The 21,478-nt window shown below is 42.1% G+C and overlaps 1 protein-coding gene across 1 annotated transcript in view; it reads left to right on the plus strand.

Moving 5' to 3' along the window:
• The first annotated feature begins 2,129 nt into the window (after positions 1 to 2,129).
• The window catches only part of APCDD1L (APC down-regulated 1 like), a 31,914-nt gene continuing 12,565 nt past the window's right edge, over positions 2,130 to 21,478 (plus strand). Inside the window, exon 1 of the mRNA XM_018574468.1 lies at positions 2,130 to 2,500. Within this exon, the coding sequence (XP_018429970.1) occupies positions 2,461 to 2,500 (40 nt within the window). The 5' untranslated portion in view covers positions 2,130 to 2,460. The remainder of the gene's footprint in view (positions 2,501 to 21,478) is intronic.

The following is a 21,478-nucleotide window of genomic DNA, read 5'->3' on the forward strand; positions in this document are numbered from 1 at the left end:
AGGGGAAGAGGAAAGAACATGAGGTGTTATTAAGTCCTTCAGGTGAACACCGGGGGATAAAAAGGGGCCTTGCCTATGCCGAAAATGTGAAGTCAATCCAGTAAAGCCATATTGTCTGGTGAAGGTTGTGTTTATTTTGGGAAAAGACTGTGACGCCTCCTATCTGTCTGATATCCTCTACCCTATACAGCCACATGGTTACTTTCGGGGGAATGCAGGATATGGCTGCATTTAGGAGATGTAGGAAGATGGATTTCTCGTAAGTTTTATGGAGATGGTTGAATGGTGTAAGGCTAGATCATCTGGGAGAATAAAGTCTGTGATTTGTTTGGGATATTTCCCTTACCTTGGTCTGATAAGGCAGGCAGGACCAGAACACATGAAGAATTAAGCCTTTATCAGTTACAATGCCATCAGTCAGGAACTTTTGAATAGAATCTATGAATAACTGATGGAGATATGTACCATATAGACAAGTTTCTGAAATTGGGTTCTTGAAACTAGGTGCACTAAGTGAAGTATCTTTTGGCACTGTTCTGTCATAAAGGCAGTAGGTCTTTCTCCAATTGTCTGAGGTATGGGGTCATCTGGCCGGCCTTTGGTTGGGTGAGATGTATGTAGAGGAGTGTTGAAGTAGGCCCCGATCTGTTCACATAATATTAAAGCTAGGGAAGGGTCAAGAAAATGACGCAGGGGGTGTTAGAAAGCATGATCCAATATTTAATACAAAAAGGTTTAATCCACTCACTGTGGGAACCTTCATGAGCATACCTTACCAACAGGAAGTGTGGCAGTTGCATACAGCTGGCAACCTGGATTGAGGAACTACCAGGGTACGCTGTAGGTACATTTTAGGAGACCAACAGTACCTACTGGAACCTGGTGCTACCTGCTCTTCTTCCATAAGCTTAGTTTAAACATGATTGCGGAGCAATTGTGTTAATAACTATCAGTTGTTTACACCACTCCCTTGCATGCCCTGTAGAAGTGCCTGGACCGGAGTGATGTCACATTCTGGCTCCCGGCACCTCTACAGGGCACGCAAAGGGAGCTGTACAAGCAATGCACATATGGATGGAGCTCCGTCACAGCACAGCAGCCCACACTGGACCCCAGGCTGAAGATCCACTCCAGCTCTCGTAAGGTATGGAAACTGGGTGGATCTTTGAATGGCATCCTAAAACGCACCTCCCACCCACAGTTCGATCGCCCGCACAGGAACGCGCGGTACCGCAATGCTGTGCGTTCCATTGCAGTGCGACTTGGGTCACCACTTAATGACCAAGGACAAATTTGGGTACTGAGGTTACACAGGTTGAGAACCACTGCTCTAGGGTAAAAAAAAAAACCTGTAGACAAACATGCAATGGCTAGAGAGGATTATTGGAGACAAAAGACAAAAGGGGCAATTAATTTTAAAACAATCGCACTACGAAAGGTCCAAATGTGTGCAAAATACAACTAAGGTTCAGCACCATATGAATGTGCAAAGATCATTAAGTCTCCCCTGAAAACAATAAAATACATCTCATAATTTAAGTCTTTAGTGCCCACTAAGATGATAGACTTTTAAATGTGAATGCTGCATCTGTGTAGTGCTCAGAGAGTTCACTCACATTCATTTTCATTCATGTATCAGCATACATGGATAAACACATGCAAACACGCACCACAAACAGCGCTGCAATAAAAAGCACCAATAAATGCTTATTAAAGGGAAAGTATAATTTATTCACAGTGGACGAATATTTATTATTATTATGTTTATCTTAATTTCATTTTTTTTATGTGACTAGCACATTTTTCCATGCTGAGTCACTGACCCGTGACAAGCATGAAGATCAGAAAAAGTGAAGTTAAAGCTTCTGGTTTGCATACTTCTTTCAAGTCAGTCAAACGAATGAATCCCTTGGATCAGCATGGCTGGAGGAGGAGAGGACAGCAATGACAGTTTCCATATTTATTCAGTACAATTTTCCTTTTACAAACATCTGTGCTTCGCAACTGAAAAGGGACAGCTGGGAAGGAGAAATGGACTGAGGTATTTGGGTCCTAAGGAAGGGACTGCCGTTGAAAACCAGGCACATTTGGGAGCTGTGTGCACATGGGTGAGTGCTGCGTGGGTGAAAGAGTAGGATGAGGTGTACACTTTGGAAGTATGAATGAACAGCCAGCATGCATTGTAATAATAGTCTGCAGGATCCTGCAAGTCTCCACCTCTCCTAAGTTTAACCTATAACTGCCAAGCTCCATTAAATCTAACAACACACTGTGGACAGCCTGCCTTCAGGAACACATTAGTATGTGATCAGACTGAGCACTGCGTTCCCCAGCAACAGCAGCCCCTGTGTTACACATGCAGTGCTGACACCGGCCAGAGAACAGTCCCTTCTCATCACAGCTGAAGTGTAACTTCTTCCAAAACTTATCCTGCGCCCAACGTCGACTTGTCCTGGAGGGATGGCTCATAGATGGTACTGCGCCCTGGGATGCCTTCTGGGTAAGCCATGATGTCTTTTATTGTGTGCTTTGCATGAAAATGTCAGCAACTCTTACATCTTCTGTATTGATCTGTGAACCAAAATAATTACAGCTGGTGCTTAATATTTGTCTGTGGGTGCCACTGAGCCTTTCAGAATGTTCACCTAGCTGCTGCATAGGACTGACTGGCTCCTGAATGCTGCAGTTTGCCCAGGATGTGACTAGTCTCTGAATGTAGTGCAATGGAATAACCTACACCTCGCAAAATCATTTTTCAGGAACTTCTTGCTCCCGAAGCTTTGTATCTAATCTACTAACTCATCTATAGTAACACGGGACTGCAGTGCATCCATCCATGTGCCGGATTTTATGGTCTCTGTCTCTTAAAAAGCAAATAACAGTTGACTGACTTGTGGGAAGGTGAGATAAGTGAGGCTATAGTCAAAAGTGATGACTTGACTTTCATGCAGAAATGCAATTTTCAATTCACCTGGATATCTTCTTCCATATTTGCTCAGTCCTTGCAATTCATGCAGGTCATAAATCCAGGCCATCAGAACTCACAATCTGCACATATTCAAGCAAAGCGACTATTTAGGATTCCAAAAAGTAGATGCAATTCACCAAAATCACCGGGATCCACAGGCAGCTGGTTACATTTGCAATATAGTAAACTTTAAGTCTTTAATACATTATCCCCCCAACCCCAGCATGTGTGTTTTAGCATGTGATTGGATAGCATCATTACATATATCCATACACTAGTCCGGTGATGAACAGGTTTTTTTCGGCTAGAACAATCCATTCATATCAAACACAATCTGATATTTGCACGCACTTACACTCTCAGGTAATTGCATCTGTAATCATCCATAAAGATAATACATAATGGTACCTTATTTCTCATTCCACTTGTGCTGATATATAAAACGTACCTCATCAGTCTGGTCTGGTTACTATACCTTGGCTATAGCACCTAATGTCCCATACATGCACTCAGGCTCTAGTCCCCCTTCTGTTTTTATGACGTTGCATCATAGCGTGTTTTCTGCATGCGTTCGCATACATTTCTGTGGATTTGTAAACATGTACATGTAACAGATTGGAGAAGGGACATAAAATGCTAGAACAATGAAAAGGGCTGACACAAAATGAACTCTGCCACACTGGCTCCATTTATGATAATTCATATTTCAGCATCCCTGCAGTTTTCTTGTGCTATAGAAATGCTTGACACCATCAGACACCAAAAGTGATATGGTGCCCTTCCCCAGTCTAAATAAAGCAAAATATCATTGCAGATCCTACATTTTGACCAAATTGCGTAACTCACACAGGTATAGGTAAAAGCCACAGCAGGCAACCACCAATCTGACTTGTGTAATCTGAAATCTGATTGGTTGCTATGGCTTCATTCTTTGCTCTCAACATCATTGCTCTCTGCAAAGTTGGTCATTTTCTCAGGTTTTCGGAAAATAGATATTTTTCGGCAATATATTCAACCTGACACATGTAAAATACTTTATAATAGCCATGATCATAATTTCATTATACAATGATGATTTCATGCAGCAAACAAGCAACAAGTTTTTTTTTTATAAATCGGTGATGACAAATCACCAGCATACTGAACAATATATATTTAGCTGAAAACCAGTTATGAGTTGAATGTAAGTAACGGTAGACTTGCTGAATCCCCTCGCTGTACGTATGGTTGGCAGTAAACCAAACCCGAAACCAATCGCTGTGTCTTAATGTTGCCTTAAAGGTTGGCAGACTTTAAAAACAAATCTTTTACTTATTAGAAGAAAGACAAAAGACAAATCTCATTTGCTAAATTATTTGCAAACATATGCTGGTGAAATACCTAATGAGCCGGACAAGTGATGCAACAGAATTATGTATCGTTATCATTATTTGCATTAAAAATATTTAAATATTATATATATAATTTAATTTATTTATAAGTAATTCTTAATTCTTAATTTAAGTGCATTTTTTAAATGCAGCCAGTAAAAGTACCTGAATATGTCTAAATTTAGCTTTGCAGTGAGCCTAAAACTATTCCCACGCATATACGTGAGGAGAAGACAGGGATGACAATCCGAGTGCTGATTCTCTTTCATAGTCCAATGAGGAGGAGTGAGGAGTTCCTGACCAAACTGTACAGTGTGACTTAGTACCTTTACTGTACCTAACTATACAGGATTAACTAGTGGTCAAGAACCTGACTATTCTATCTGGCAGAGGTGTCTAAAATAAATAAGACTATCTAAAGAGAATGACATATCTTTCAGCAGGTAAGACCATTCAAATGCGTGCCTTTTAACTCTGCGTTTAGCTGTTTGCCTGCAGACTAAGGGGCAAGTGCAAAGATGTGACAACGTTTGGTCTTATTGGTTCCAAATGTCATAAAAATATTTAATGTATGTGCATACATTTAGAAAAACAAAAGGAAATAGTTTGTGATCTTGCAATCGTTACAAGGACATGCATGTCTCCAACTTTTATCAAAAAATCTTCTTGAATGTGGACAGAAAAGTCCATGAGAGCACCTGAAGGTAGGATACTTGGTGAAAACAACCATCCTGATCTGTATTTCATTCATTATTTAATAAGAGCATCCTAGACTCTTGCCTTTCTATTGCCTTTAATGACTGAGCCTCAATGTGCCCGTCTTCTCAGAGACCCCTTTTACCCCTACCACCAGTTATCACTGAATATTATAGGACCCCCGCTGTTCGTCTTCACACAGAGCCCTCTATAATGCAGAACAATATGCTGTTACGGAAAAATGAAACTTACATATTGAAACCTTTGGGTTTTGTTTTACTTAAAAGTGTCTGAAGTGAAAAAGTACAAATTTGAGGAACATTCATAAATAAAAACATTTTTTTTTTAACCCAAAGAATAGATTCACTTCACATTTAAGGCCCGGTTCACACCTGGGCATTTTGTGGCGCGTTCCTACGCTCTGCAAACCCTCAAACACCGAAATCCCATTATTTCCTATGGGCATGGTTCACACCTGGGCGTATTACAGGCCGAAAATAGACTCTTCCCACAGCTGGTGTTGGGTTTACATCGTTTACATTGATAATGTAAACCCAACTCCAACTTTAGAAAAATATTTAGGAATTGAATGCCCTAAACAATGGAAAGATCGGTTCTCTCTACAATATGCATTCTGTATTTTAGTTTTAGGGTTGGAACAGGTTAGGTTTTTTAGGAAGGGTTAGGTTTTTTAGGAAGGGTTAGAACAGCTGTCAGCATTCTACCTTTGTCTGGGTCTCAGTTAGGGAGATTTTTCCTTACTTTCTATCCAGATGTCACTAGGAAAAGAAGTGAGGGAAATCTCTCCAAAGAGAACACAAACAGCAGTAAAGCATGTCAAAGGTTCTAACCTTTCTCTAATATATACACAGGTGAAACTCGAATAATTAGAATATGGTGCAAAGTTCATTTATTTCACTAATGCAACTTAAAAGGTGAAACTAATATATGAGATAGACTCATTACATGCAAAGCAAGATAATTCAAGCCGTGATTTGTCATCATTGTGATGATTATGGCTTACAGCTCATGAAAACCCCAAGAACCCCAAATCCACAACCTCAAAAAAGTAGATTATTACATGCAATCAATAAAACAAAGATTGTACATAGAACAATATCGGACCTCTGAAAAGTACAAGCATGCATATGTACTCAGTACTTGGTTTGGGCCCCTTTTGCAGCAATTACTGCAATTACTTTTGCACGATATTCTAATTATTTAAATTTCACCTGTATATAAAAAAAAGTGTTTTTATGTCTCTGTGATTTCCACTGGAGAGATCTCAAATCTCAAAGACCACCATTTCTAGGACAGGAAGTGACGCTTAAAGGAGAAGTGCGGGGAGAGTAGAAGATACTCTCCCTGCTGCTAAGAGCTGGCGTGTCACATACTAGCTCTATAGCAAGGGCTGAGTGATCTTGTGGCCGCTGATCGCTCAGCTCAAAGTGTTCTTCCTGCAGAGAGCAATGATTTTTAGTCACTGCCCCTGCAGGGATTCTCCCCACTCCTCTCTGTTTCTCCGTTGCTCATTGGAGAGACAGACAGGGCAAGGGGTGGGCATAGCTGGCTTTGGCTCCAGAGAGGCCAAGCCAGCTGTCAATCAGGCAGCAGGGTGGATCCCAACAGTATTGTGCAGATCCTTCCTGGTAGAAAATAAACCCAGGACCCCAACATTCCAAGGCCCCAGAGTTACCTTCTGTAGCATTCTGCTGCACTCATTGTGCAGATCACCGTTTTTACTTGAAATGCAGTAATATGGGAGCTTAGTGTACTGTGTTTTAGATGTCAAAATCACTCATATATAGATTGGTTATATAGAAAAGTTATAGAAACACTCTCAGCAGCCTGATAAACACAACCAGGAAAGGAAAACCAACATCTTCCATGGCCCCTCCTTGCAGCGTGTGCTATGCTGTCAATCAGTAGGCTATGCTGGACAGGCACCAGCAGAGTCTGGTAGAATGATAGGCGGCTGGTAATCTGCCAATTAGCTGCTGTCTTTTGTAAGGCGAGGAAGAAACCATAATAAGTAGTTATATTCTGTGATGTAAACTGATCATTTTAATGCAGATGTGTCCTTTGTATGAAATGTACTGCATGCTCCATGTGCTGGGGGAGCCATCGCATATCTCCCAACCTTCCGAGGCGGGACGACAGATAGATAACTTTTAGTGCAAAATATACAGCCAAAAGGACAAAAAAAAACCGCCACACTGACCATGAAGAATTCATGTGCAAATGGTTTAAAATCACTCATTCTCTTTTCACTGCCATGATTTAATGAGTGCATTAAAGTGAATCTCTGGACATTTAACCCTCGGCCTCCCCCACCCTCCAAAGCCCCTCCATCCACTGCTATTTTTTTTTTTTTTTAAACTTCTTTCTTGCAGTCTTCTAGCAGGTCTGGTGCCACCTCGGCAGCTCCTCTTCTTCCAGAGGCAGGCATTCTGTCTGGAGTACTGTGAGCCCAAACTTCGTAATGATAGGCCCCCTGAGAGTCATATAAATGGCAGACTGGGCTCTCAGGAAATGGGCAGCATGTTCTGGCCAAGGAAGACTGCTAGCGCTGGACTGAGGAGGAAGCCGAAGATATCATTGGAGCGTGGAGAGGGGAAGTAGAATGTGAATCTATAGAACATAGCAGGGGGAAGCCTCTAAAGGTTAAAAAAAAAACACAAACTAGAGTTTCATGTTGTTAGCAGGTGGATGTGAAATTTGGCGGCTAGTTAATATTATTATAGATCTATCCATCCGATCAAGATGGACAACAGAGCACGAGAGATGGAAAACTCAGATCTGTTTGTAAAACAGTTACATAGTTAGTCAGGTTGAAAAAAGACACAAGTCCATCAATGTCAACAGGGACATTGAGGAACTATAAATTGAAATGTGAGATGTGAAATACAGACTTTCTGTGTCCCAATGCTGCAAGTCAATATCAGGAATGATATCAAAGTGGAAATTCAGACAAATCCGATCCTCTCACTTCTTCTCCAATGACAAGACAGGTAGTGAGGGGAAATCTCTCCAGTGGGGCCACAGAAAGAAATCAAAGCCTGATAGAAGTTCCACAATGAAAGAGAAAAATAAAAGGGGCACTCCAGTCAAAACTTTTAAAGCGACAGAAAAGGAATAACTGCTGACAAGAGGTAAGATGCGTCTGCGTTATAGGATGGAATTAGGAGAATGTGTTTATTGATCTGCGAGCTTTATTCCACCTTGTACTTTGTACTTTTGTAACAGGCAGCTAGGTATTTGCATAGTTTATTCCACATTGATGAAGAGGTGAGATATTCCATAAAATCAGAGACATGTGGTTTAAAGTAGCATTTACTTTTTTTTGCGTTTTGGATATAAAGGATTAGAATCTGTTGGGTTTTTCTTTCTGTATCCCTGTTGAGGAAATATACTGACTGTCTTTTTACATGTCTCTGGGGCGCTCGGCAGTGACATCTCCCTACCTAAGTCCTCTTTCCTCTTGCTACAACAATATGTTTTGGGGTCCATGCACCTCATGTTGCATTCTTGATCATTTAAATCAAATTAAACAGGGAGAGTGGCACTCCATCATAAAGTCCTCAGACCTGGAAGTGCTGAGATGTAACCACCAGGACTCCTGACGGGGCAAATAAACTGTGATTTGCTGCCACTCTCCATAAGCTGCCAAATGCTGAAATATCAGTTTTATGTGGTCCATGCCTTTAAACAGTAACCAGTTGTCATCTTTTCCCGTTATTCTCTGCATGCCAAATGAAGTTTCAAACCAGGATAACAGTGATATTTCTCGGATTGGAGAAAATAAAGCGTTTGAGTGACTTCCGCCTTCATAGTAAAACTGTCATAGTCAAAGCTGGCAAATCCAGGGAACTCTGTTATCTAAACACCACATTTAGAAAGGAAGGTCAAGTTTGCCCACCCCCCATGCCTACTGGTCAGTGAGGCTGTCCACTGCATTCATGGACCAACAGTGAGGCATGGGACATTGAGGGGGCTGAGGCAATACTCAACTTTTCTTTCGGGCAATGGAACAGGTTTTGGGCAATTGGCTCTTGCCAGCAGATGTCTAAATGTAAGTAAAGCTATGTTTGAAGTTTACCATTTTTGATACCATCAGAAGTTTACTGAAATGTTGTTCCCGGCAAGGGTAAGGGTAGTAGCTGAGTATAGGCAGCACAGAGTTTAAGCATGTGTCAGGAGGAAATATGGTCTGGCTGTTTAGGTTAAAGAAGCCAGGAAGACTGCTAGATGAAATAGCTGCTAACCAAGGAATGGCTGCAGAAACAAAATCAATGCTCAAGATGAAAACATTTGTACAACCAGTTAAAGTTGGACTTTGTGTGTCAAAAAATGAAATATCTGACCTACCTTGTGCCCTGCTTTTCTTGGCAGACCGCATTGCTTCCTGTATACAGCTGCTTCATACACTGGCCGTGGTCTCCTCCCGCTTGACCATATCAGTTGTCAGTGATTGGAATGTTGTCACTAAACAGACAAAAAAAGGGGAGAGATCATTACTCAGCTGCTTTAATGATGCTGATAAATACAAGTAAACAGCAAGCCTTCATTTTTGTGAATATATATTCATTTTTAAAAATGGCTGCCTCCACAGGGAAGTGGCACATGAAGCCTAGAAGTCATTAAATACTGAGATAAGGTACCCTGCCACGAATGTCAGGGGCAACATGAGAAATGTATTGGAGACAGCACATGATGGGATGGAGATAGAACTTTTGTGATATGCTTCTTTAAATAAAATCCGCCATTCTGCATTCTACCTGTAGTGGGATTTATCAAGCACGTTACCAACAGACTCAGACGCCTAACTAATCCGATTAAAAATGCCTTTCATTTAGCAAATGCTATGCTACCATTTTTGGAGGAGATTTATCAATGGTGCCATTACAAGACAGTGCAAAATAGCAGAAACAAGACAGATTTATACTTGTCACTTCCCCGCCTGCAATCCTGAATGGGTGGACTGCGACAGATAAGCAAACAAGACAAATGTGTCTCTGTACTTAAATCAGTTTTCCACTCAAAGCCCGACTCCAACTGAACATTTTCATTTAAGTTTTGGACAGAATAGCGAAGGGTTAGAAGAACCTATTTCTAGTATTTATGGTTTGCCTCACTTCCTGCCCTGGTGACTTCACAACAAGCCATGGTTCATGTAGCAACTCATCCATTCCAATATGATCACTTCTGATTTATTGTTTACTTTTTTACTTCCTGTTTGTTTACTTAATGTTGACAAAAATATCACTGTGTTGCATCAAACAATCTTTTCTGATATCCAACAAATGAAAACAGATTAAACAGCAGATCCCATAATAAATCCACGTATTTATGGTGAGCTCACATGCACACCCAGAAAGCCGCGACTGCTACTATGAGCAATGTACAAAGGTGCACAGAAGCGCTGGGAGATTTGCAGCAGCTTTGATTGTGTGTCAGGATGTCAGGACGATGTCATTTGTCATTTCTGGTTCTCTGCATCCTTAACCAGTTGACATCCGCGGTGTTAAACCCCCTTCCCATCCAGGCCATTTTTCAGTATTCAGCGCTGCGGTACTTTGACTGACATTTATTCCGTCATGCAGCATCCAAATGTTTTGTTACTTAGATGTACATGGAGTGATCAAGCGATAGAACCCCTGAGAACAACTTTTCATTGCTTTCTGTGCCTCTGCTGGGGAGATTTGCCCTCTCTATTTGTCCTAAAAAGACTAGAAACATTTTAGAGTTGTGTCCAACAAAAGAATAGAAGGGAAATCTTCCAATGGGAACACTTGCTCTAGTAATAACTGTATAAGAGGGGGCTCGTCCATTTTAGAGAGATTTCCTCTCACTTAGGCTGGGTTCACACCTAGGCGTATTAAATATGCGCGTTTGTCGCGCGTTTTTACCGTGATTCGCTGTAAATACGCCCCAAAGAAGCTCCTGTACTTCTTTGGGCGTAGGGCGTTTTGCAGCGTTATACGCGCTGTAAAACGCCCAGGTGGGAACCATGCCCATAGGCAATCTTTGGTTTTCACATGTTGAGCGTTGTACAGAGCGTAGGAATGCGCTGTAAAACGCCCAGGTGTGAACCAGGCCTTACTGTTGCATCTCCAGTACAGGAAGTGAAGGGCAATCTCCCCGATGTGACATAAACAACAACAAATACACTGACAGGGTTTTTGACTCTTTTCCTACTCTGAAATCTGAAAAAGTGTGAGCTTTACATGCACATTATTTATTACAAGCAATATATGGCTAAGTGAAAACCTTTCCTTGGTATTTTTTCCCTGATACCTCCAGTTTAACATTTCTTAAGGTGGTTAGAGCCTCCAGCTTTGGTGACTTTGGTGTTAAAGTATAGGAGCAGGCGCACCACCATAATGAGGCAGCCTGAAGTGGCAGTCTCAGGAGACAGGTGCTGGGGGGCGACAGCATGGCCAACTAACAGCAACCCCCCCTCAGCTGACAGCTCGGCCGCCTGCTGCCTCCCACCCGGCTGACAGCTCGGTCCATCGCTGCCCCTTATCCTGGCCACCTCAGGCGGCAAATAAGGTAGGGAAGGCCCTGGATAGGAGGCTCAATTCACAAAGCTATAACGCTTGTAACTTCCTAAAATCTTCATTATTTTTAGTTATGTGCTTGTTATTTCCAGCAGTCACTGCTAAAAATAAATGTTATGGCAAATAACTTTCCCTGGTTGGTGATGGACTAGACATATAATAAAGCTGTACGTAGCAGATAGGTCATTGAACAGCAGAGACCCAAGTTCCTCAGCCTCATTTATGTAGATTGGTTCGGTCACAAAACGGCTCAGGACAGTGAAATACGAAAGGAAAACCAGCTAAGGCCGTACAATAGTACTAGTGCTGAGGCAAATCCGGCACACCAACTGTTATGGAACTACAAGTCTCCTGAGACACTGCAAGTCTCTGATGGCTACAGGCATGACAGTATTAGTAGTTGCTGAGCTGAGGTTGCCTACCCCTAATACATGTCATTACTATTGCCTTCCGTTTTATTAAAGATTTCATGTTGCCAGTGAATGGCTAGGCCTCATCCGTGTGACTGCCGATGCAGTCACAAAATGGCCGCCCCCTCAGTGAAGAGGCGAACACATCCGTGGCCACGCAACAAAGCCGTTTGTTATTGTGTATGGTGGATAACGAATGGCTCGGAAGAGATGGAAGATTCATTAAGGGAGATTAGAGGTCTCTTAGTGAAAAGTAGCAGCTGTTCAGAACATTTGCTCATATTTTGGCACCGCCGTGTGTTTTTGTGGTTTAAAGTAGAAATAAACACAAACTGATGAATCCGCCGATAGGATTTGCTGGGCATATTCCTTACTTGATTAATCTTGCATTGTTTTCGCAATTCCGATGTGTTATTCCGGAAGCTAAACTTGCCGTTACGTGTAATATAAATAACCACCAATATTCAGTGACCTAAATAAAGTGTTACTTTTCTGGCTCTGAATAAAAAGTGATATATACAAAAGGCGTACAGAGAACACACAAATCCTGGATGATCATTTATCCTACGCTATTGGCAACCGTCAATTAAAAGGGACCTTTCACTATTTCTGGTCAGACATAACCTTAAACAAGCACCCTGGGAATTTTAAAAAAATGTTCTACCCCTACACTGAAAGGGTTAAGTGCTCGTATTGTCTAGGGGGGCTCAAATAAAGCAGGTCTGCTTATCTAATCCCCAGTCCCGCGGATGTCCGCATTCACCTCTCTTTCCCTCCGTTCAAGCTGTGGAATGTGCCTTGGTGTCATGTCTTATGCAAGTTAATGGACCTGCATTAGAAGTGATGACATCACAGGTCCTTAGACCACTGGAGCTCAGGGGAGAAGAGGCTGTGGGGACTGAGCAGCCAAATTGGGTAACACCCAACAACTTAGACCCACTTATAAATAGGCGGGAGGACTTTGCATATTCAGTCTTTAGATACTGTATTTACACAAGCTTTGATAGGAGGTTATCAGTTCATTTTTGCTACAGTAATATCTTCTTGAGACAAACTTATACGGATTTGCTATCTGCACTGTAAATGCCACCTACAGAGGCCTACTTTAAATGCGAGAGAATTAGAGGCACGCTTCTCATTTCATTTGTCCAGTGATGAGTCTATTTCTGGTCAGAAATCAGGCAACTTATTTCCAACGCTCTTTGCAAAACATTTGTGATCCAGAAGTGTACATTGTGGGGTGCTTGGTGACTTTGTCCAGCCTAATCATGCAAGGGTTCTTGTTTAGGCTTTTTTTAATCTTCCAAATATCTGTTAACCCCTTCGTGACTGACGACGTACAGTGTAGGTCGCCAGCATTGGGGCTGTTTAAACAGACTCCCGGTGACTTTTGCCGCCGGGAGTCTGTTTAAACTTGTAGAGCCGACTGTCGGCTTTACAACAGAAGCGATCCTGGCGACTTACCTGTCGCCAGATCGCTTCTGCATGGGGGGTTTTACGTCATTTTCAGGCCTAAAATGTGGAATATAACATGGGTGCAAAAAATGAAAAAAGGGCCTCAGTCATGAAGGGGTTAAAAGAAGGCTATTATGCCATGATATCCGAGTGGCTGGCTTTGGTAGATGTTTCCCTACCTTGTTATAAACTTTCCTTTGAGAGTAGAGGGTGTCCCTTTTAAGTGACACTCACTAAACTCCTGAGTTCAATCTTATAAATGCATTCAAGTACCTTAAAGGAGAACTATTGGGTAAGTGTTTTTCCCCATAGTTCTCCTAAGGGTCACGGGAGGACACAAACTAGCGCCCTCCCGTGACCCAAAGCTCAGTATACCACGAGCTGTACTGAGACCGCCGCAGCCTGGACGGATCCCGACATTACTGTCGAGATCCACCCAGCTGCGTGATTGATAGCTGGCTCTGCCTATCTAGAGGCACAGCCAGCTGTACCCACCCCCTCCCCCATCCGTTCCGCCAGTCAGTGCCGGAGGATCGAAGGGGGTAATCCCTGCATGGAGCCGTGAGTGACAGTCACGGCTCTCTGCAGGGACAGGATCGAGAAGTGAGCGAGCGACAGTATGTGTTCGCTCACTTCCCAATCTATTGAGCCGACGTGTGACGGTTTCATGAGTGATTTTCACTCACCTCATAGTTCTCCTTTAACTATTAACAAAAATGTTTTTTATTTGTGTATCAGTCGGTTGCAGATCCTCAAATCATCTCTGAATTGGTGCTGACACTGTCCTTCCTTCTGGAGGGTGGTTACTTTTGTTCCCCATGATCCCTGTGTGTGTTGTAAAGAACTCGACACTCCAAGGTCACTGCCGTGAAGGACTACAATCTCACGTTTAGTTTACTAATTTGTATTGAGATTGTAGTCCATCACAGGGGTGAGCTTGAAACAAAACAGACAAAATGCTCTTCTTTCCTCTTCTATATTCTCAGTCAGGTGAATAGTCATGGAAAGCCCAAAACTAAAACATGATCACATGTATTTCATGTCCTACAAATTCACACAAAAACCGTAACTCCCCCCAATGCAGCTCTTAGCATTAAGTGTGACCTCTGTGACTCTTGTGAATGGAATCTAGTGAATCCTTTACAAATGTCAATCTGGGAAATGTGCAATCTCGCTCAGGTTTTTATCTGAGACCTGCACAGCCCCTGCCTTTCCTACTCATTACTATCGCTAATGGGAATTCATTGATCTCATTTTATCAAAAGGGTGAGAAAAGCGCAGGTTATAAGTCATCTTTTATCTGGACTGGTACATACAGGTATGTACGCCGGAGGCAGCACAGTTCTCTCAGCAATATGGAGCCAGCTAATACAAATGCAGCGCTCTGTTCTACATACATACTGCAAACCTTTGGCAGGAAAACTGTTTGTCACCCCCAACAACCCTAATTATATATCGGATGTTATTATGCATCCTGCAGCGGAAACAATAGCTGTAATATGACCGGATACTGAGGACAATGCAGATGCTTTATTCCACTGGCAGTACCCTGGTGCCAGGATACTGGAGATAATTATTCAAAATGGCAGCATAGCACTGCATATAACACAAATCACAGCTGGTTTTGTTTCTTTATTTTAGTTTTTAGAGAGAGTAGGTTACAACTCATTCCTTTGGTGTCCCAGTTGGAAGGTTTCATCTATGACATATTAATGCACCATGGCTTGTTGAAGTCTAACTCCAAGCTGGGCACCCCCTACCAACACCTCCCTTTTTTCTTTAATGTGTATGTACACCTTAAATTCAAGCAGTCTTCAGTCTAGCAGAGTGACGTCAGAGGCACTCCATTGTTGGGCAGGTTGTGAATGCTGCAGAGAACAGGGCCACGTAATGAAGTGACGCCACATTCTGCAGCATTCTCTTGATAGCCCAGGACCCCTTATTGATGTATCCCCAGGCAGATGCTTGACACCCCGGGATTATAGGACATTGGGCATCATTCAACATAGAAGAGATCTGTGAGTCTGTGGGGAACAACAGCAGATACAGTGTTACAGCAAAAGATGCTTTTTTATTTTAATTACTGCAGGGAAACGGATTTTAATTAACAAAAATGAATCCGGAGCTGGGCTTCAAATGAATCTGCTGCTCATTCTATTATGCGTTCTCATGCAACTTGCTGCACTGCTTGCTATATCCCGGAGGCTTTTAAGCACAGACGTTTGTGGTGTGACACCTAACTAGAGCTGCAGCTAACGATTATTTTCAAAATCGATTAGTTAGCCGATTATTAAGTTCGATTAATCAGTTAATCGGATAAACTATAACATACATTTTAAAAAATGGCTCCAGTGATGGACTACTAGTTTGTATTGAGGTTGTAGTCCATCACAGGAGCAAGCTTGGAGCGGTGGAAGTAAAAAAATGGTGTGGTGTGCAATATAGTGAACTGGAAAGTGTAACATTATACAGCAATGAATGCAGAATGGCACCGGCTATAGAGGACTACAAGTCCCAGCAATAGTACATTATACAGTGCAATGCGGAATATCACCAGCTATATGACATATCTGCCCTTCATGTGACGGACATGTGTCACTTCTCTCTGCATAAGTCAATTGCCAGGGGGAGTGTTTAGATGTTGACTGTTCAAATAAAAGTCCAATGTTGCATATCATCAACAGGGCTATTTAGACCGCCCATTTTGGGGAAACTAAGGGACAGCTCTTGAAACTGCTGATGGAGCAGACTATGAAGGTGCCATTAAGTTTACACACTATCCTATGTGCATACTTGTCCCGGCCCAGTGACTAGGAATAGTAAAGCCACATAGTCAGAATGAAAGCCAAGCAGCCAGCATTTGCAGAATGAGTCAGCAATGAAGTCAGCAATGGCAGACCACAATGTTCAGGAAAGTTTTCCTTAAACACAGATTTCATATTTCCTATATGGAATAGACTGATGTTACTTGGTGACCTTTCACATCTTTGCACATAGCGATCAATAGCGGACCATCCGTCTCTTTCACACTGGAGGTTGGCGATAAGACCTTGTACACAGCACATTCCTCCACTATCAATCCCTTTTTTATACCATGTTAGCAATTCTTCACTAAACACAAACTAATTCGCCTTAAACCGTTAAATTAAAAATCTGTCTCCGTGTGTTCTAATAGAGGAACGAAAAAACACTTTTTTTTATATAATTAAATTTTTTTTCTTTTATATTTTATTCCAGAAACTAACAGTGACCTGTTTTTGTACCCGAACTGATGCCAATGTGGTCTGGACCGCAAAGTCTTTTAAACTGCTGGGACATGTAATAGAAGCTTTTTGTGAAAATCTATCATCAACATTTTGGATAATCATATTTATGTTTAAACAAAGTCTTGAGGCCGTTACATTCTATACATTTCACTGTCTCATCATCTTTGAAATAATGATCTCCACATGGTCATTTCGCAAGTCCGGTTTTCAGTCAGTAAACATACACAGTGAGTATATATATATGTATATATGTATATATGTACATATACACATATATGTACATATACACATATATGTACATATACACATATATGTACATATACACATATATGTACATATACACATATATGTACATATACACATATATGTACATATACACATATATGTACATATACACATATATGTACATATACACATATACGTACATATACACATATATGTACATATACACATATATACATACATATATAATTTTTTTTATTATTATTTTTAATCTTAGGTTTGGCCCATCCTGTACTCAATGCCTATTTGGGTTCCAGACTCACATTTTTTATAAGAGTGCATCTATAGTTGTAACTTTTTTTGGATAAAATTTGGAGGGCTTAAAATCCCCATCAGGTTTTTATTGTAGTCTGTTCTATGGAGATTTGCCCTCTCTATTTGTACTCACATTGGGCACGGGTTGAACGGAGCCATGCTTGGGTATGATCGTCCCCCTTCCACATTGTGCTAATGGGAAGCGTTCCCAGGCATGCTTATATCATCTCCTCTGCCAGCCAGACCACAGTGATCACTACTTTGGTGCTCCGTGGGCGTTGAGATTTCAGTACTCGGGCACAGTTTGCACTACAGCAAACCATACTGGAATCCAAGTGAACCAGACAACCTCTTCCAAGCAGTCCCCACTGCGTTATGCTTAACTGTGCCCAGGCACAGTTCAGAGCACTCACACTATACAAGCAAAGTGGACTAAGGTGGTGAACCATGCCCGTGTAATGTAAAATACCTACTGTGAGTACACCCTAAGGAACCATTTCCACAGAACAAAACAATCCAAAATAGAAAGATTCACTGATTGGCGTCAACTATGTAAACTAGGATCTACTCTGACTTCCCGCTGCCTGTTCTGGGCTCAGAAAATAAAGTGGCAAGGAACAGCCAGGCAATTAGCATTTACAGAAAGTGATTGGCACATTTCTTTTAGTCCTCAATAAAGAAAACTCGAAGTGAAATCAATGTTCTGCTAATGCTGTGAAGGAGACATTGCAACAGTTCAAAACGGCAGAGCCAATGTTTAGCCAGTGTACTGTTTATTTTTAGTTTTTGGTTTTATTTGCTACATTGCTGCCAGATTCAGCAGGCTTTTCACAGTATGCCAGGCGGGAGAGAACCTAAAGTCTTAAATAAACATTACACTTTTACGGCACCTTTGCTGTTCTCTAATCTAAACTGATAAAAAAGCCATTTAGCAGTTTTCGGGTCCTCGTCAGGTATTGGTGCCAGATCTGTAAGCAGGCAGGCTCCTAAACACCGATCCTGCACTATGAGCCTATGTGACTTTGCTGTGTCTGTGGTTCAGCCTCACTTCATACAGATGGAAATAGGATAAGAACAACAACCCAGAACATGCTTTTATACTGACACTTTATATTTAAAGGATAAGTCCACTTTGTTTCCCCCCCTCCCCAGATGCAACCTTACTTCCTCCCTTAGATGGTCCCATAGAACGCTATGGGAAGATGCTGCACAGGTGTAGTTGGAACGTGGAAGATCAGCAGCGGGATCTAAACAATCCCTGGAGGAACAACTGCAAGCAAGGTATGCATCTACTGCAAAGATAGCCAAACTTCAGCCCTCCAGCTGTGATTAAACTACAAATCCCATCATGTTTTTGCATCTGAGAGTCTTGCCTGTGGCTGTCAAGAGTCCGGAAATGCCTCATGGGATTTCTAGTTTCACCACAGCTGGAGGGCAGAAGGTTGTCGACCCCTGATCTAGGGAAAGGGAAGGGGGTAGATTAGCACAGTGGTGATGGAGGGGAAGCAAACAATTAATGGTGCACTTGCAAAGCCCAAATTGCTTTGCCATATGGTAGTATAGAGTTTTAGAGGAGTTTATATGCTTATTTTCTACAAGATACCCTCTGGTGACCCCCAGATGCTTGTAAATATGGATCTTCAATACATAGAGCAAGGAAAAGGCTAGATTCAGCTCCTTGGACATTCATAAACAGTGTGGGATTGGAGACATAGTTTTCATTTTTGCTGGGAGACTGAATACAGCTGCCGATCTGTATTTCTGGGCCGAGTCTCAGATCTTCCAAGTTAAAATAAATTATGCGCTCATCTGGGATTGCTCTTCACACATTTACTCCAAGCAAAATACTGTAGAAGCAAAACATGGGGTGGAGAATCCATGCAGTGTGCTTTTTATGGAGCGTGAACCCAATAATTCCACTGTCTCCGGCGTCAGCAGGAATGGCGCCCCTCCTGTCACATGACCTGGACACATCAAGGCCAGTACTGGCAAGGAGGAGCACAGAATGGCTGATAATTGGATTGCTGATCATTCGCTGCATTGTACCCATTGGATCTTTTGCCATGTTTGCTGGTTTAAGTGGCAAATATGGATTTCCTATGGTGGTTATTCACAAAGCTGCCGAATGCTGTTCGGCTATTCACTTCTGGCTTGTACGTCTGATGTTAACAGTACATCAGCTAAAATCTGCTCAGTACCTCCAGAATAGAAAAGAAATGTGAAAAAAAGTGGCAAAATAATTTAAAACATGATAAAAAATAGCAAACTTATATATATTTTTTTTTTAAAGAAAAGAAAAAAAACAATTGGGCGGAGCTAGCAGTGACAGCTAGCTCCGCCTAACTGTTTCCTATTGGCTGGCACCTGCCAAAGTCTTCTAGCAGGTCCCGGCCAATGAATAACAACTGGGCGGAGCCGGCCGTTGTTATTTTTTAATGACAGATCAGCGTCCCCAGGTCATCCTTCCCCCTGCACTGTCACAGACAATCCTTCCCCCTGCACTGTCACAGACAATCCTTCCCCCTGCACTGTGTCACAGACAATCCTTCCCCCTGCACTGTGTCACAGACAATCCTTCCCCCTGCAATGTGTCACAGACAATCCTTCCCCCTGCAATGTGTCACAGACAATCCTTCCCCCTGCATAGATGATCCTTTGGTCACCTGAACCTTTACCAGTATTGCCCCAATTCACTACTAGTTGGATACTTGGGCCCCATTGAGCTTCATGACCCAGAAACAACAATCATCTCCTAAATACATGGTTGCACCACAGCAGCCCGGGGCATCCAGTAACATACGTATTCACATCCTTCCGCAGCTGAGCAAGACTGGAAATATGCGATCTGAAATATGAATTTTACACAATCCTAAACCCACAGAACTTGCCTGAATGAAAAAGAAAACAAAAACAGGCAGAGCTCAGAAGGGGCCCCGTGGGGCCAGACCGGACTGTTTTCCTAAGCTCAGCTCTGTTATGTTTTCGATTAATTCCCTGGGAAGGAAGGCATTAGGTTCTGTCTGGCGATGATCTCCTAACCTCATTCCGTGGATGATAGTGTTTGACTTCGGGATATGATCTCATGTTTTGCCAGTTCGCTGCAAATGAGATTTATATTCATGTTCATATATTAGAATTGAAACTCTGCGATTAGGGCTCTTTTTTTTCTTTTCCCTCTTTCCATGTTCGTGACATGAGCCAGAAGGTCTCAGAACTACAAATAAGTCGGGGCCCCTGGTTTCTAAACCGGTAACGCAGATAAACATTCCTCGTTACAACGTGGTATATGCAGCATAGAATGATAACGTTATCTCTGCATCAGAGAGGTTGAGGAAAAGCTTTAGTGAAGTTGCTCTCTGGACTATGTTAAATGGTAACAGTGCAGCATTTAAAGGGGGTTTCCACTTTTTCAGAGGAAACTGGGCCGGGATTTTTAGATCTCTCAGTGTAAAAACACCCCGTTTGCCTTTGAAAGCAACTGCAGGATGCTTATTATTTTGCTGCCTTACACTGAAATATGCACATAAATAAGTGCTTCTAAGCCCCACCCCCAATTATATAAGCCCCACCCACCATCATTATGAGGAAGCCTGCCATTGTGCACGTTTGGAATCAGACATGCCGATGATCACAAACTCACAAACTCAGTGTAAGAGATCTGCTCATTAGCAGTACTGGAGAATTGTATTACCACCGCCAACATTAAGGTTGTGCAGGAGTATCCTCCCAACTGCTGGCACAAAAAACAGTGACGCTTTCTAAAATATCTCTTGTGGCTCTGGAAAATATAGAATAACAAACATGCCCATGCAAGTGCAATAGTTACAACAACGATGTTCTATTTTCAAAGCAACCACAGCAAAACAAAGGACAATCTATAGGCTTTGTTTAGAAGTGCACGTGTCATTTTTACTAGCTCCATCATGCTGCTTAAAGCTGAACTCCATTCAAAACAAATATTGTCTAAATACAAGAGCCATGTGTATTGTTAGGTGAACCTTGGTGTCTTTTGTGTATTACATCCACATATGTCCCGGAAATCCAGCTTAAAACCACTTCTGTTTTGGTTACATTTGGAGCTTCTTGTAATAAAGAATGGTCACGACTGCTCTCTCTCCTTGTGCAGGGTTTCTGGTCCTGTCTTCGCCCCCTCCTGTAATAAAGACCGCTCACTGCTGCTCTCTCCTTGTGTAGGGTGACTGGTCTTGTCTCT

The sequence above is a fragment of the Nanorana parkeri genome, unplaced genomic scaffold (genome assembly GCF_000935625.1).
Source record: "Nanorana parkeri isolate BGI_ZX_2015 unplaced genomic scaffold, ASM93562v1 scaffold50, whole genome shotgun sequence".
Taxonomy (NCBI): Eukaryota; Metazoa; Chordata; class Amphibia; order Anura; family Dicroglossidae; genus Nanorana; species Nanorana parkeri.